The sequence below is a fragment of the Lynx canadensis genome, chromosome A3 (assembly GCF_007474595.2).
Source record: "Lynx canadensis isolate LIC74 chromosome A3, mLynCan4.pri.v2, whole genome shotgun sequence".
NCBI lineage: Eukaryota > Metazoa > Chordata > Mammalia > Carnivora > Felidae > Lynx > Lynx canadensis.
The window spans coordinates 63169157-63186857 of NC_044305.1; the positions used below are offsets into that span (position 1 = coordinate 63169157).

Here is a 17701-nt window from a genome sequence, read left to right on the forward strand (position 1 = left end):
ACTTGTATTTCTAAGTTAGGGGAGTTTGTATGAGCCCTTCAATTTAAACTGAAGTGACAATGTGAAAAACCCTCTTTCAAGGTAAACTCAGAGAAAACAAGAGAGAAAAGGTATGACATTAATATCTGCGTCTTAACCAAGGAGAACAGATAAAATCTGTCATTCTGTACACAGTGCTCCCTTTTAAGGGAGCTAAGAGGTTAAATGCAGTGCAATTTTTGTTTACTCCCCAACAAGCATGGTTTCCTGAATGGAAATATAAGTCGAATATTTAAGATTGACAAAACAATCTAGAAAATCTTACTGTTTTCTAAAACTATAGGCATTGTAAGAAATCAGTATGTCTGTTTATTATTCTCTACTAGTTGAAGGAAGGAAGGATTGAAGGAGGGAAGGAAAGAGGGAAAAGAAGGAAGGGGCTATCATTGTAAAGTGCCACACTCATTCACCACAGGTTTCTGGTGTAAAAGTTGGTAAGGATGCTAAACTACCAGAAATTCGATAAAGTGCTATCATGCAAAGCATTCAAATTCCAAAGTATTCATATTTTGCTAAGCACTCAAATCCTGAGATTTGTGAATAAAAACTCTGAAGAATTAACAGGATAAAACAAGTACAATAAATGTAAGTTGCATACTAAAACCAGAATTGGGATGTATCTCCACGTTTATAATAAACACTATATTATATTTATCTAGTTAACTAGGTAAGGTTTTCATTTAAAAACAATTTTTTTAATTAAATGTTTATTTAATTTCTGAGAGAGACAGAGCATGAGTGGGGGACGGGCAGAGAGAGTGAGGGAGACACAGAATCTGAAGCAGGCTCCAGGATCTGAGCTGTCAGCACAGAGCCTGATGTGGGGCTCAAACCCACCAACCACGAGATCATGACCTGAGCTGAAGTCAGATGCTTTAACTGACTGAGCCACCCAGGTGCCCCCCAAAACAACAATTTTTAAAAAGGTAATATATGAAGGAGCTCTAGAGTCTTCAAAAAGTAACCATATACTAATTTCATATTTGTTTCAGTCAAATAAAAACTCCACTGGAATATTTAAATAGTATTGATGATCATAATTAATTTTATATTTAGGTTTACCATATATAAAGTAAGGACTCAAGGATGTATAGGGTGAGTATGCAGCAAAGGAAAATGACACAAAGGATAAAGTTACTCTTCGTGACCCTGTACACTTTACATCAGTGTCACAAAATTCAGTTAAGAAATAAGAGGAAATTATAAATTTCTAAATTGATTCCTTTCTATTGAACAGAGCTCAAAATGATCAATACTAAAATGAATAAAAATCTACATAACGGTTTAAGTATCATAAAGCATACTTGAAAATCCACAGAAAACTGAAAGAATTAAAGAGCATGCTAGCATGCTATGGAGAAAAATTAACAACAAAAAAAGGGAAACAACAGTAATGTATGATTCTGAAAGAGTACAATGAAGTCTAAATGGAAATGTCTACAACGTAATAGGCAAGCTGCTATCAGAGTGTTCAAGATGGTCATAAAATTTTTAAAGTAGTCATAAAGGTGGTAGGCACGTCACGTCAGAAGTTTACTGCTAGAAAACAGGAAGATGAGCAAGACACAGGGTTCACGTCCAGCCTCTAACCTTGGAATGGTCCTTGATCACTTTGGCTTAGATATTTTAAAACAGTTATAGATATCTTGATTTTTTTTTCATCTCTCAGTACTTCATTATAGATCTCAACATTTAAGGATATTGTCCTATAAGTCGTAAATTCCACTATCATACCTAATAAAAATGAGATGGGGCACCTGGCTAGCTCAGTCAGAAGAGCATGCGACTCTTGATCTCAGGGTCATGAGTTCAAGCCCCACACTAGACATAAAGATTACTAAAAAAATAAACATAAAAACAAAATGAGATAATTCCTTATTATCTACTACTCAGTTTACATATAAGTTTTCCCAACTATCCCAAAATATCTTTGTTAATTTAAAAAATGAAAGAAAGTAATTTATACAAGTTCCATCTCTGTCCTAGAGCACTTCTAATTTGTTAAATGGACTTGGATCTCATGCTACTATTAGACCCCTGTGTACAGGTTTACCTTTGCTTTTCTTTCGTTGGCAGGCATTCAACAGATCTTTCTGGATATTTGCTTCTTCACGTGAAGGTGGTGATGAACTCAGGGAATGCTTTTCATCCTCATACCACAACTTAAAAACAAAATTCTTCAGTTAAACAAAAACTGGTATACACAGTGATTTTTTTAGTATAAAACCGGGCTCACCTATGCCCTAATGTTATACTGACAACAAAATCTGTTATGCTTACAGTTAAAAACAAATTACCTCAGGTACATCAAATGGAACCTCCTGATTATTGTTTCTAAGGATTTCTGCTAATAATCTTAAGGTCTTTGCACGAGGAATAATATTTTCTTCTTGCATTTTATTCCAGACAGCATCAGCTCTTTGCCAGTCACCATTTATTTCTGTAAAATTTGATTAGGCAGAAATTAATGAGCATAACGAAGTAGAATTCATAAAAATGTTTAGAATTTCCTCCTATTTGATGTTGAATTGTAAGCATTACCCCCAAATTACTGCTACCAGGGAAAGGAACAGGATGATTGTGGACCAAAGATGAGAAGACTTCTTTATGTATACCTTTTGAATTTTCAAATTCAAATAGAATCCCTTACCTATTAAAAAATAACAACAGGGGCGCCTGGGTGGCTCAGTCGGTTAAGCGTCCGACTTCAGCCAGGTCACGATCTCACGGTGCGTGAGTTCGAGCCCCGCGTCAGGCTCTGGGCTGATGGCTCAGAGCCTGGAGCCTGTTTCCGATTCTGTGTCTCCCTCTCTCTCTGCCCCTCCCCCGTTCATGCTCTGTCTCTCTCTGTCCCAAAAATAAATAAATGTTGAAAAAAAAAAAAAATAACAACAAACCTCCTACCCTTTACTACATACTCTGAAAACCTTTTTAAAGTAACTGAGAAGTTGTCCATTTCTGAAATCAAAACCAGAAATAGCTAACAATTCAACTATGTCCGTGAAACTCTGGAAAGATGATGGGTACATGTATGCAGTATAATACACAGCTGAAGGTCTAAAGGGAGTGAATACGCGCAGATGTATGATTTTCTTCAAAGGGGACGAATCAACAAATGCTTTTCACTTAGTCGAATAGGGAGAATTCTGTCTCTTCTGCTGACTTGAAGAATGTCTGTGACGTTGTGTGACAGATTTCTCATCCCAACAAATAATGCCACCAGACTATAAGTATTATAGGGCAAGGGAAGTTTACTGGAAGGAAATAGGCAGATTCCTTCATACTGAATATGTGGTATTCCTTTTATGTTCCTTTTGTGTCGTAACCTAGTCTTCACAAATAGCAAAAATTTAATAATCAAGACGTTTTTTAAAACCTTCTAATGGGTTTTAAAAAGAGAAAAGCTCAAAGTCATTTAATATAATAAACTTTTACTTGTGAAAAACTAGACCAAAATATGAAAAATATCATGACACTAATTAAGTTCAATATAACTATTAAGCACAAAGAAATACTCCTTTAAAAGTGTTTTTTAAATTTTCAAATATGAATAAAGAGTCTTCATTGTGTACCATCAGCTCTAGGAAAGGGGTTATTTCAAAGCACAAAATGTTCCAGAAAACATAAATAAATGTTTCTCAGGAATTCCAAAATATTAAAACAAATGGGATTTTCCTAGATTCTCCCTGACCCCTCCAACTGAAAAGCTAAGTTTTTTGATAACTAATGACTCCTAAAAGTAAACAACTCAAACAAGAAAAACAAAACACATTCATGCTCCATCAGAAACCTAAGTAAAAGGGTAGTAAGTAGGAAAATTTCACCAGGTCATACACAGATTGCAGTGATTTTGTACACACTTTGATAATAAAATCATTTGTATACAAAATGCTTAAATTTACAATCTATTTTCAAAACAAGATTCACATAAGCTAATTATGCTTATCCTTCATTAGAATGTTCTTATGTAACGTAAAATTCAGCAGCAACTTTTCAATTATGTGAATATAGAAAACTAATTGAACTAAACACATTAAAAGCAAAATGCCAAGCTCCAGTATCTTTAATCCTGTAGAAAAGGTGGAACACTTCTGTTCCCTGCGAGAGTACTATGGACTATACAAGACACAGGAAAGGTTTCCAAGAACTGGAAACAGCACTGCTAAGGTGCTTTCTAAAGAGATTCATTTTTACACTAACATAACTATTCCAAACACTGAAGAGAAGATGGGTAGAGGATGTACAAGTCTGTGCCTTCAACTGTAAGAATTAGAGGAAGACAATTTTCTTCTAAAAGAAGCACATGTATATGGAAGCTTCCAGTTTGGGGGTACAAGATATTACAGAGATGTACCTTTAATTAACTAGCAACTTATACAAGAGAATATTTCAAAATACATGAAAATTAGATAGTGTTTATACCATGAAACAACTCAGTCATTTATATTTACACACACACACACCCACACACACACCCACACACACACAAAACACAGACGCTTTTTTTTTGTTTAAAGGGAAAAAACTTCTTGGAAATATGCCTGGGTCACAAAATACGTAACAAACCTTTGAGGCAAACTAGTCAGCGTGCCAACAGTTGCACCTGTGTACAAAAACTCACAAAGGCACAGAAAGGCCATGCCTTTCTTGTATAATATCCCTCTGGGGCTTAAAATGCCTTCTACCAAGACAACAACAATCCTACTCGTTGCCTGGGCTGTGGCCAGGGAATGGACACTCTGCCTCTATAATCCCGTCACCAACCTCCTGGCACTCTTGGTTCCCCCTCTTTAAAGAATGAGAGGACTGACCACTACACAATCTCTGAGGATTGTTAAGCTATACAACCAACGATTCTGGACACCACTAGTGATTTTACCAGAATCCACACTGTTGTGGGATTGTAATTTATGGCAATAGGACCAGTGTGTAACAAGTTGTCACTGTATGCGTAGCCGCTATAGTAATGAACTAAGAAATGAAAATGTCTGGTTTGGGGTTTTGGTTGAAATCGAAAGTTTTTACATATTACTGATCAGAGGGGGTAATTTCCAAATGATGGTTCCACTCTAAAATAACAAATCTAGGGCTCAGACAGGGATCTCGCTATGCAAGCCTGCACAGTCTTGCTTTGCCTGAATACAATCCAAGACTAGCGAGGGGTGTTCTATGACCTGGGAGACAAGGTAAAGGAGTACCCACTGGTCAAAGATGGAACAATGTGAGCACCTAGAAAACAATGATCGCAATAAACTGAAACACAAATAAATTTTTAAAATATGAGCTCACGAATTGAAAAAAAAAATCAATGTTCAACTTTGGAGATTCCAAGGACACCAGCACTTAAATATGGTAATTAAAAAGAGAAAAGGCACTGATCTTTCCCTGTGAATTTATTTCACATTAAGTAAAAAAGGAAGCCACAGACCATAACGTAGAGTATGAAACATGTAGAGGATAAAATAATCAAAATAATAGGTGTATATGTAAAAACTATATGGATACAAATATACAGAAAAAAGGCTGGAAGGCTGGCCAATTGACAAGTTACTTCTGAGGTGTGGACAAAAGGACATTTCCACATTTTGTTCTGTATACTACACTACTGCATTGCTTGACTCTTTAGTAATTTGGAATATACTCATGCCTTATTTGTATAATAAATACACAGTGTGAAAAGAAATGTCAATGGAAGTACTTGAAAAAAAGGAAAAGCACATAAATAACTTCAGAGGTAGAATAAATGCTAAAGTGTAAATGTTGGCTTTTTAAAAATCGATTTGTAAGTCATATAGAGAAGGACAGATTCCATATGTTTTCACTCCTATGTGGATCCTGAGAAACTTGACAGAAGACCATGGGGGAGGGGAAGGAAAAAAAAATGGTTAGAGAGGGAGGGAGCCAAGATATAAGAGACTCCTAAAAACTGAGAACAAACTGAGGGTTTATGGGGGGTGGGAGGGAAGGGTGGGTGGGTGATGGGTATTGAGGAGGGTACCTGTTGGGATGAGCACTGGGTATTGTATGGAAACCAATTTGACAATAAATTTCCTATTAAAAAAATAATAAATAAAAATAAAAATTGATTTGTAACATTTTAAGACAAAATTACAAACAAACATAAAGCAGTCTGTTTTCCAATAATGTATACAAATAATAAGCTATCTGTATATATGTAAAAAGAAACTGACATGTTTAGAATATAAGAAAATGTTCAACAAGGTAAAAATACTATCTCAAAATAATAGTATATTCATTATGCAGATGAGGGGGCTGCTTCATTCATGTTTGTTACAGGTCTTAGGAACTAATTTTGCAAGACTATCACCATGAAAGGTGATATTAGAAAATGTACTAGAAAAGACAGAGGGGCACCCGGGTGGCTCAGTTGGTTAAGTGTCCAACTTCGGCTCAGGTCATGATCTCACGGTTTGTGAGTTTGAGCCCTGCATCAGGCTCTGTGCTGACAGCTTGCTCAGAGCCTGGAGCCTGCTCCAGATTGTCTCCCTTTCTCTCTGGCCCTGCCCTGCTCACACTGTGTCTCTGTCTCTCTCAAAAATAAACAAACATTAAAAAAAAAAAATTAAAAAAAAAAAAAAAAAGAAAGAAAAGATAGTTCAAACTAAAATTTGAATTGTGACAGATTCTTTTTAACAGATCACCTATGGACATCATACTGTATACAGTAAGTAGAAAATGAAACGCGTTTAGTACAACTAGTATTTAAAGATATGAAAAGTTTCATTTTCTATTTCTTCATCTAGATTACAGTTACATGAATGTTGGCTATCATAAACCACTGAGCCATGTGTATCGTTGTTTTGTGCCTGTTTCTGTAGTATGCTGTAATTCACAACCTGAAGGGTGTGGTGGGTGGGGGATACTCTTTTAAAACAAAACAAAACCGCTCTTTGACAAATACCCCAAAATAATCAGGCCAATCGCTTTTAAAGGCTAAAATTACACCATGAGAAAGAATGAATTCATAAAAAGTTCTGGTAGGTCAAACAAATTACTTTTTCAGAAATCCACAATCCAAGATAGGGATTTTTCAAGTATGATAGGACCACATCTCATACATCATTCCATATTATATGTTCCTTTTCAAACAAATTGAGTCCATAGTGCTTTATAAATTATTTAACACGTTTAAGTAGTGGTCCAAGTCAGAGGGCAAAAAGAAGAGCACTGGTTTATTCGGCAGAAAGGGAAGGATTAGGATTATCACAACCATATTATCTATTTGTTTTTTTTTTTAATTTTTTTAATGTTTTTAATTTATTTTTGAGACAGAGAGAGACACAGCATGAACAGGGGAGGAGGGTCAGAGAGAGAGGGAGACATCTGAAGACATCTGAAGGAGGGTCAGAGAGAGAGGGAGAATCTGAAGCAGGCTCCAGGCTCCGAGCTGTCAGCACAGAGCCCGACGCAGGGCTCGAACCCTCGGACCGTGAGATCATGACCTGAGCCGAAGTCGGATGCTTAACCGACTGAGCCACCCAGGCGCCCCCCATATTATCTATTTGTAGCACTACAAAGGTTATGAAGTACACCAACTGGGTTAAAAAGTATACTTCAATATAACGATTCCTCTGGCTTCCAGCCTCACAAGAGGCTACTCTCACATGACTGTGCTCTTCAGACTGCTGGCTCAAATACAGAGCAAAACACTGGAAGGAGGTGTCCAACAGAGCAAAGAGAGGGTGAAGGAGAAAAAATGGTGATAAACCTCAGAGACTGCTTATCCCTAAAGGAAAGTTGAACTTAGAAATTGTTTTCTTTTCTTTAAAAAACAAAACAAAACAAAACAAAACAAAACAGCAAAGGTCATCTGGACAGGGAAATAGAAGTCTGTGAGGCTGGCTACTTCCACCTTCCCCGGACTAGTGCTGTACCTCGTACATTCTTCCAGTTGTTCTTTCACTCTGTATAGCTAGTCTTTAGTCTTGGTCACAGGCCTAACTCTTTCCACAGGGCACTACCTTTTTATCTGCAGGGCCCTCCTCAATGTCTAGCACAGTAAGGGATTAGGGTCTTCTATGGGGATGACTTTAAACGCTGGGACTTGTGTGGAAACATAAATTCAGGGTTTTTTTTTTTCGTTTCCAGTTTGCATAAAATTAAAATTTAAGTGTGAAACTGTTCCTCAAAAGGAAGAAAAGGGGGGTGGGGAAGGGAAAGAATTAGCACCTGAATGAATACAGGTTATAATCCACCGACTGAGGACTAAACTCCTAAAATGTAAGTTTTCTAATTATATATTCAATAACAACAACCTCAGTATTATAGGCCAGAATTCATTCAAACCAAAGAATTGAATTTTAAGAATTTTGAGACTTTAAGAACTACATAGTGAAGTGTGTACTTCAATGCAGCCAACAAGTGAAATGTAAATTTTATGGAAAGTCTTATTTATACCATCAACATAGAAGACAAAGCTTCTAAAGATAATAAATACAAATTCAAAAAGACAAATGAACTAACTTATTCACTGCTGTCTATGGTGTTTGGTGAAGGAAAATTTCCCATGAGAAAAAGAAAATAATCTGGAGCAAATATCTATGAGGTGAAAAAGGGAGGGGAGGGAGAGGAGGGGATGGGAGGTCAGGTCACTATTCTTTTTTTTTTTTTTATTAAAAAAAAATTTTTTTTTTATGTTTATTTTTGAGAGAGAGAGAGAGACAGTGAGCAGGGGAGGGGCAGAGAGAGTGGGAGACACAGAATCTGAAACAGGCAACAGGCTCTGAGCTGTCAGCACAGAGCCTGATGTGGGGCTCGAACTCACAGACCGCGAGATCATGACCTGAGCCAAAGTCGGACGCTCAACCGACTGACTGAGCCACCCAGGCGCCCCAGGGTCACTGACTATTACAAGTGTTGTTCCTCTCTACCCAAATACCTTAAAAGAGACTACCAAGTTCCCAGATGTATAAACTGGAATCAACACACTAGAGCAATGTTTGGTACTAGAGATCAAAAGTTTCAGAACACAGGGGAGCCTGGGTGGCTCAGTCAATTGGGTGGCCGACTTCGGCTCAGGTCATGATCTCATGGTCCGTGAGTCTGTGAGTTTGAGCCCCACGTCGGGCTCTGTGCTCACAGCTCGGAGCCTGGAGTCTGCTTCGAGTTCTGTGTCTCCCTCTCTCTCTGCACATCCCCCACTTGCACTCTGTCTCTCTCTCTCAAAAATAAATAAATATATAAAAAAAAGATCAGGACACAAATATAAATGCAGTACAAGGAAACAACTAAGAGTATGCGCAAAGATTACGGCACACAGATGGTTAATGCAGCGCTATTTTATAACACGGGAAACTGAATTCTATTCCAACGTCTAGCATTAGGAGATTGGCTGGGTAAATCTAGTACATCCATTCAATGAAGTTATTTGTAGGTAATAAAATATAAGAAAATGTCTATAGTATAGAAGCAGTCAAAACCGTATTATAACATAATCACATTTTAAAAACTAGCAACGAGTTTGTATATCAATATGCGTTCTTCTGGAAAAGGATCTTATAGACATGAACAGGTCAATGATTATGCTATTTATAGAAGTGACTGATTGATAAGTCTACTAGAGCACTTAAATAAAAAGAAAACATTAGTCTCTCCTCAAAAAGTCCCATTACATTCTGTGGCCCTGATGAAGATTTTTCTTATCTTCTGATTACTGCAGTAAGATTGTCAGAAATTATGAAACTTGTATGGTATCTAGTGATACAATGTAACATTCTGTGATAAAACTCAATCTGGCCTCTACTTAAACCTCGGTTAAAGGCTACACATTTAACAATCCCTGGACCTTCCTGATACTCCTTTCTAGCACCTGCCTTCAACAGAATAAATGTCACAAGATGAAAACATGAGGAATGGTCAGATTACTTACTATATAGTTTTAGCAGACTGTAGTACAGCTGGTCTCTATCACATTCAAATAGCTTCTGCGTTAGCTCCACTAATTTTTCTAGAGTTTCAACCTTAAAAATAAGAGTAACAGATGGATCTAGACTGTGTAAAGGATATATTTTATAATTCACAAATGTCAGTTGAATAATCCTTCAAATAAGCTTTACCCAAAGGGCAGATTAACTTCATTTAAAAATTTAAAGAGCCAAACCGAACAATGTGAATGTAGTTAATGTTTAAAAATGGCTAAAATGATAAATTTTGTTAGATGTATTTTACCACCATTAAAAAAAATGTTTTAGGTTGAAAAGCTGAAGGACTCTGCAGTCAAGAACAAAACATGAACAATCACCTAACTGAGGGAATCTCCATGAACATGCATTTTGAATAATTCAAAGATACTTGGGGTAGAGGGTAGAATTAGCACATCCTCTATTTATTAATAAGAACATTCCTCCACCCAAGTGGTATACTCCTCTTCCCCTGTGGCTTTTACTTTGCAGGATATGAACAAATATCTGCACTGGAGGAGACAGAAAGTAGAAATTCGACTTGGGCTCCCATCAAGTGACTCCTCTGGTCACTAAGAACTGAAGCAGATTTAAACTGCCAAGGAAACAAGGTTAGCCTGCTCAAGCCAACAACTAGGATAAAGCAAGTGAAAATCTTCAGGGCCCCAATTAAAATTTTTTGGGATTCCACGGCACCTCAGAAACAAGAATTAAGCTACCGCTTACCTGGAAAACAACCAAGACAACGCTGCTTCTATTAATAATGCTGTATGTCCCCAAATGCTCATATGACATGGAGGACACTTGCTTTCTACTCACAGTTTTAGGTGCTTGAGACCAGAAATTAAACACAAACCTGATTACTTGAAATGCATCTGTCACAAAACCACTGAAGTCTTGAAGATCGAGCTCTAATGCCTGGAGTCTATAAAATAAAATAATCATACAGCACGTGAGGTAAAACTTAGCTAAATGTTAATTTCCCTTCAAAGTTTTCCTTCTACTGAATTTGCCACTTCCTTCCCAAATATATATCATAATAAAAGAAACCTGTAACTTAATACCATAGTTATCAAAGACTTTTAGGATTAAAACAGCATAAATGGTAACCGATATTTAACCAGTATCTAGAAGATTTGATTTACATCAAAATGTTGCTTTGTAGGTCAATTCTCATTCAATAAATCATTTTTTAAATATTAAAATGGTTAAGCTTTCTTTAGTTCAAAAAGAAACCTTGACTCGAACTAAACTCCAAAAGATGTCAAATCAAATACACACACACACAGCTTCTCTCTCTCTCAGAGATCCCAATGGACTCAAGAAGCAAAAACTATTGTTACAAAAACTTATTAACCATTATCACAACCATAAACCAATGGCTTTTACTTTTTCCTTTAACATGCTTTGTGAAGTTTAGTGATCAAAAAGTACTGACTACCACAAATGTCTGCCTAGTATCTAAAACTAAATGTTTAAAGAGCTAGGTACTTAAAACAAACTAAGTACTTTAAACTAGCTCACAGTCTTAGTTTACTTTAATTACTGAGACATAGGTTATATCCTCAACTGAAAATTACTAAGGTTTAGTCAATAACTCTGGCTGTAAAGCAATTATTTTACAATTCTCATACTGAAATAAAAGGAAAACCAATTCACACATAATTCCAAGGATTTGTCATTCTAACTATAGTATTTTCATCATCTGTAAGAGGGCTTCACCATTAAATACTACATTTCAATCACAGCATTATGATAAGAAAACTACACACTCATTAGCCCTGGCTGCTCCAGTCTAGAGGAGGTACCTTTACTGCTTTCTCCACTCCGCTTTGTTGACTAAACCAGGTACCCCTCCAATCTGATCTCTTATTTATAAGTCTTCATTATTTTTTACCTCTTAAAATAATATTGTACAATGTTAAATTAAGAAACGAAGCAGACACTAACACCTCAGAGTTTTGGCAGAATGACAGAAAAGCTGGTACAGCAGAAGCTGTTTAAGTGTTCTCATTCTAACTGTGCAAGTATGCACATTTGGGGATACAAGAACGAAATGCTGAATAAATTACTTGTTTAAATATATTCTCAAATATCATTAATATTTACATTTGCACACAATTTCTACTCAAGGGTTTTCTCATCTAATTACCTGTTTTGTTTCATGTGCATTACACTGAAAATGAAACCAAATGAAATCTAACATATCCAAAAAGCCCTTGCAAAAATTCTGGACAGTCTTCATTAGAAGAAGGCAAAATGCCAGGACTGTTACATTCATTCACTTATAACTTTCAACGTTAACGCTGATCCAAATGCCAACAATCTTCTATGGTAAACTCTTCCTTTTTTTGGCTGATTAATCTGCCTGTCACTGGCAGGACAGCTTATACAGCAGATATTCCTATGTTTCATTTTGAAATTGAGAACTGTTTTCACATTATAAATCTCAATCATCAAAAGAACATCTAGGTCAGATTAACTAAATCTCCTAGGCTTCTGTAATAGTCTACATTTCTGGCTTATCTCTTAACATCTTATTGAATTTTAAACACTACAAGTTGAAAGCAAAAATAGAAAATGTAATAAAAATATGGAGAAGAACAGAATTCTAATTGGGATGTTAAATATAACTTATCAAAAAAACCGGTTAACACTTAATTAAAACAATGAACTTACCTAGTTTTTTTTTCTCGTTTTGCGACAATCTAATTAATGGACAGTGAGGATAAAGTAATTACTGTAATAAAAAACCTGGCATGTTTGTTTCCCCCTGGGTTACTGGGCTTCAAAACATTCTTTGTGATGTTCCAATTTAGTAGTAAGTTCACTTGTATAAGAATAATAGTAAGCCAAAAGAAAAAATAATTTTCATTTAATTTCATTCCATTACTCTGATATAAATTTCCTGTTATCGTAATAGGCTTCTATACATACTAGTAAAAATACCTATCAAGTAATTATTGTCTTTAAAGCAGAAAGAGATGAAGATTCTTCTACTTCAAATCGATCTCAAGGAAAACTATCTTAAATTTGACTCAAATACAAGTTTTTACCTGTTTTGATTTTTCCTGCCATTAGTGCTAGAAACATGAAATGGAAAACAAACAACTACCCTAGCCCCACACCCTCTAGGCAGCATGGGAGGAAAACCAAGTGCATGAGAGGGACCGGAAGTTTATGTCCAACTATTTATGTCCATAGCTAGAAGAGCAAAGGAGGAAAAGGGTATCATGGAGCTTACTAAATCTTCTGATATTTGTCCTTTGCTCTAAAATCTTCTGAGATTGACAATAAAGACCATGTCTAGAGGAGTAAGGAAAATATGGCTGAGCAAGTCAAACTAGCAGACTAACTATGGTAAAGTAAACATGACCCATTTAACTAGGCATTACAGGAGATGCTAAAGAGAGGGGGTATGAACTGGTATGAGAACTGACATCCATCTCTTGAAATGTGGGAGGTCACGGGGGAAAAAACTAGCTCTAAAAATCCTTCTGAGGGGCGTCTAGCTGGCTCAGTGGGAAGAGCGTGCAACTCTTGATTTCCAGGTTGTGAGTCTGAGTCCCACGTGGAGTGCAGATATTTCTTAAAAATAAAATCTTTTTTAAGATTTGGTGCAGAGCCCAATGCGGGGGGCTCGAAGTCACAAACTGTGAGATCATGACCTGGGCCAAAATCAAGAGTCAGACGCTTAAGCAACTGTGCCACCCAGGCGCCCCTAACCTTTTGGTTCTAAACACAAAACCATAAAAAGAAAAAAGGTTTTGCCCCCTGAGAAGATAGCAAAATTACTCTGGCTACAATGTGATGGAAGAGTAACAGCAGATAAGAAGAGGGAGAAAAATCAAGAGAATAATTCTGGAGAAAGGATAAGTTCTTTTGATGGTTTAGATTACTAAGGGGTCAAGAGATCATGGAGGTCATACTGCAATATATAAATGCATCAAATCAACATGCTGCATGCCTTAAACTTATGCAATGCTGTATCTTATCTCAATTTTAAAAAGAGAGAGAGGTCACAGAGATAGGAATTGGTGTAAAAGAACCAAGAGAAAATGTGAAATCAGGACCCGATTTCAAATTCCATGCCTACTACTAACTAAACAAGCTCCACATGGACACTCCAAACTAGTTTCTTTGCCCTAATTACTTCTCAGAGTTGTTTTGTGAGAGAACCCCAAGCAGGCGCCGCACTGTCAGTGTAGAGCCTGATGTGGGGCTCAAATTCACAAACCGTGAGATCATGACCTGAGCTGCCACCAGGAGTCAGATGCTTAACCAACTAAGCCACCAGGTGTCCCCATAATAAAGTCCTTTCTTAAATGAGAAAATACCATTACACTATATGCCAACAAATTGGAGAACCAAGAAAAAATGGATAAATTTCTGGAAACATACAACCTTCCAAAACCAAATCAGGAAGAAATAGAATATTTGAACAGATCAATTCTTAGCAATGAAATCGATTCAGTAAACAAGTAAGTCCCAGGACCAGATAGCTTCACAGGTAAATTCTACCAAACATCGGAAGAACAGTAAATTCCTATTCTTCTCAAATTATTAAAAAAAAAAAACACAAAAAAAAAAAACAGAAAAGAAAGCTTCGAAATTCATTCTACAAGGGCAGCATTACCCAGATTTAAAAAAGTAAAACCATTTTAGTTTATGATAATTTCTAGCTATGGGACTAGAACTCGGGAGGCCTGCACTTTAGACCAAATCTCTGCTAAGATAATCATAAAAGAGGTATCATCTATAAAGACAGAACCGGGGCACCCAGGTGGCTCAGTCGGTTAAGCAGCTGACTTCGGCTCAGGTCACGATCTCACGGTCTGTGGGTTCGAGCCCTGCATCGGGCCGGGCTCTGTGCTGACAGCTCAGAGCCTGGAGCCTGTTTTGGATTCTGTGTCTCCCTCTCTCTCTGTCCCTCCCCTGCTCACACTCTGTCTCTCTCTCTCTCTCTCTCAAAAATAAACAAACATTAAAAAAAATTTTTTTTAAATAAATAAAATAAAGACATAACAAAGTTTCTGTCTCTGTGTATCAGGGGCCTTAATGGTAATAACATTTCACCTACTTCTAAGAAATGGTCCTATGTAAATAATCTGAAAACCAAATATACCTGCATCTATAGCTTAAGATGTGAGTTATGATTTCTTTGTAATAGTAAAAATTTTTCTCAAAAGAAAAATGGGCAAATAAGCTTTTTTATTTAAAAGTTTATATAAAAGTTTATATAAAAGTGGGCAAATTCACTTATACAATGGAATGATAAGGTCATTAAAAATAATGCTTAGAAGAGTTCTTAATTACATGGAGGGAAATGCAGAAGCAGAGATGTAGGGTAAAGCTATGGTACGATTTATTTCAATTATATATAAAAGAAACAGGCACTGAATAAAGTACAGAAAAACCACAGGGATGACTAGACGAGTAGTGAGATTAATAGTGTGTCTTCGGACTTGGAATATTTTAAACAGTAACATGTGCAGTAAATTTTGTTTGAGTCTATTCACAGGGGAAAAAACAAACGTCAGATTGATCATCATCACTGGTACAACACAGAATACAGTTCACAAAATATTTACCTGATATTATTAAATAAGTTTGTAAAAATAATTTGTGAACATTTCCCCAATTTCATTCCAGAATGTGCCAGAAGAACACTGAGAGGAACTAGGGATAGTTAGCCTGCAGAGGATGAGACTGCAGGAGAGAGACAAAAGGTCTGACTTCAACACAGGGAAGAAGGCCACACAGAAGGAAGGGAATAAAACTAACATTTATTAAGTGTTTGATAATGCTGCCCCTCACCTGCTTGTGCTCTCTCTCTCTCTCTCTCTCTCTCTCTCTCAAAATAATAAATAAACCTTATTTAAGGGGGGGGAAAAAGGCACCTGGGTGGCTCTGTCAGTTAAGCGTCTGACTCTTGACCTCAGTTCAGGTCATGATCTCACAGTTCATGAGTTCAGGCCCCACATCAAGCTCTGAGCTGATGGCTCAGAGCCTGCTTGAGATTCTGTCACTCTTTCTCTCTGCCCCTCACCTGCTGTGCTCTCTTTCTCTCTCTCAAAATAAACAAACTTTATATTTAAAAAAAGTGTTTGGTAATGTACCACTCTTTGAGTGCTATCTGATAGAGTCCTGAGAGACAGAACAAGGATGAAAGATGGAAGCACTTTCCTACCTCAGAGCCTTTGCACAGGGAGTTCTCTCTACATGAAATGTTTTTGCCGCCACTCTACGTGGCTGGTTCCCAATCCATCCTTTAGTTCTCATCCCAAACATCACTTTCTCAGAAAGACTGAGTCTGGAACAGACCCTTTCTATGTCAATTACTACATTATATAGACTCATTTTTTTAAGGTCTTTCTCTAGGATTAGATTGCAAGATGTCATCAGTAATTATTTGTTAATGATATAAAGAAGAAAAGGAAAGAGGGAAGAAGGGAAGAAGGGAGGGAGGGGAAATTGGTCAAACAGGATTGACCTGGAGGGCATTATGCTAAGTGAAGTCAGGCAGAGAAAAGACAAATACAGTATAATCTCAAACTCCTAGAACAGTGGTTGTCAGGGGCTCAGAGAAAATGAGGAGACGTTGGTCAAAGAGTACAAACTTCCTCTATAAGATGAACAGGTTCTGGGGACCTAATGTACAACATGGTGATAGTATAATATAATAGTATGTTATAGGGGTGTCTGGCTGGCTCAGTCAGAGAAGAATGTGCAACTCTTGATCTTGGGATTGTTGAGTCTGAGCCCCACACTGGACATTACTTAAATAAATACAACTTTAAAAAATGTTATTAATTTAAAAAATATATCCTTGAAAGCTGCTGAGAGTAAATTGTAAATGTTCCCACCATAAAAATGGTGTATGTAATGTAATTACATAAATGTAATTTACATAAATGTAAATCAGAGGCGCCTGGGTGGCTCAGTTGGTTAAGTGTCTGACTCTCGGTTTCAGCTCAGGTAATGATCTCATGGTTCGTGAGTTCGAGTCCTTCATCGGACTCTGCACTGACAATGCAGAGCCTGCTTGAGATTCCTCTCTCCCTCTCCTCTCTCTCTCTCTGTCCCACTTTCTCTCTCAAAATAAATAAATAAACTTAAAAAAGACAAGTAATCAAATCAACATAATGTACACTTAAACTGACACAATGTTATATGTCAGTTATCGCAATAAAGCTGGGGAAAAAGAACTATTTAGAGATTTCCCTTTCTACTTCTTTGCTCTACCTCTAATACCTGTAGTAACCTTCCCAGACCCCATCAGACTCTCAAATGTTAAAGTACTACTATATTCATCAACCCCCACCTCATACTCTATTTTCTCCAGAAAGTCTTGCCTAATTTCCTTCACTGGGAGTAAGTTCCACCCTTGAACTTTCAGAACGATTCATACTTTTCTTGTAGCAGTGAACATTTCTCAGTCTCATATAGTAATTATCCTCACACGTTAATCTCACATTCAAAGAGCTTCACATTAGTTCTTAGTCTGATTTCCTTTTCTCTCTTACTTTCATTTGGAAGAGAATACTTTCTCTGAGTATTAAGAATATGTATGCTCATTACAGAAAACTCAGAATATACGGAAAAGTATAAAGTAAAATAGCTATAAATCCAATCTCCTGCAATAAACCATGTGTAGAAATAAAATATAAAGGCTATGTTAAAAGGTATTCTATATGATATATGTACATGGGCTCATTTAAAAAACAACACAAGTTGCTGTT

General features: G+C 36.7%; 1 protein-coding gene across 1 annotated transcript in view; it reads right to left on the reverse strand.

Moving 5' to 3' along the window:
- The window catches only part of LRPPRC (leucine rich pentatricopeptide repeat containing), a 112509-nt gene that overhangs the window by 24029 nt on the left and 70779 nt on the right, over positions 1-17701 (reverse strand). The window contains exons 26-29 of the mRNA XM_030310509.1: positions 10816-10884; positions 9929-10019; positions 2337-2479; positions 2093-2201 (exon numbers count right to left, since the gene is read on the reverse strand). Of these exons, the coding sequence (XP_030166369.1) occupies positions 2093-2201; positions 2337-2479; positions 9929-10019; positions 10816-10884 (412 nt within the window). The remainder of the gene's footprint in view (positions 1-2092; positions 2202-2336; positions 2480-9928; positions 10020-10815; positions 10885-17701) is intronic.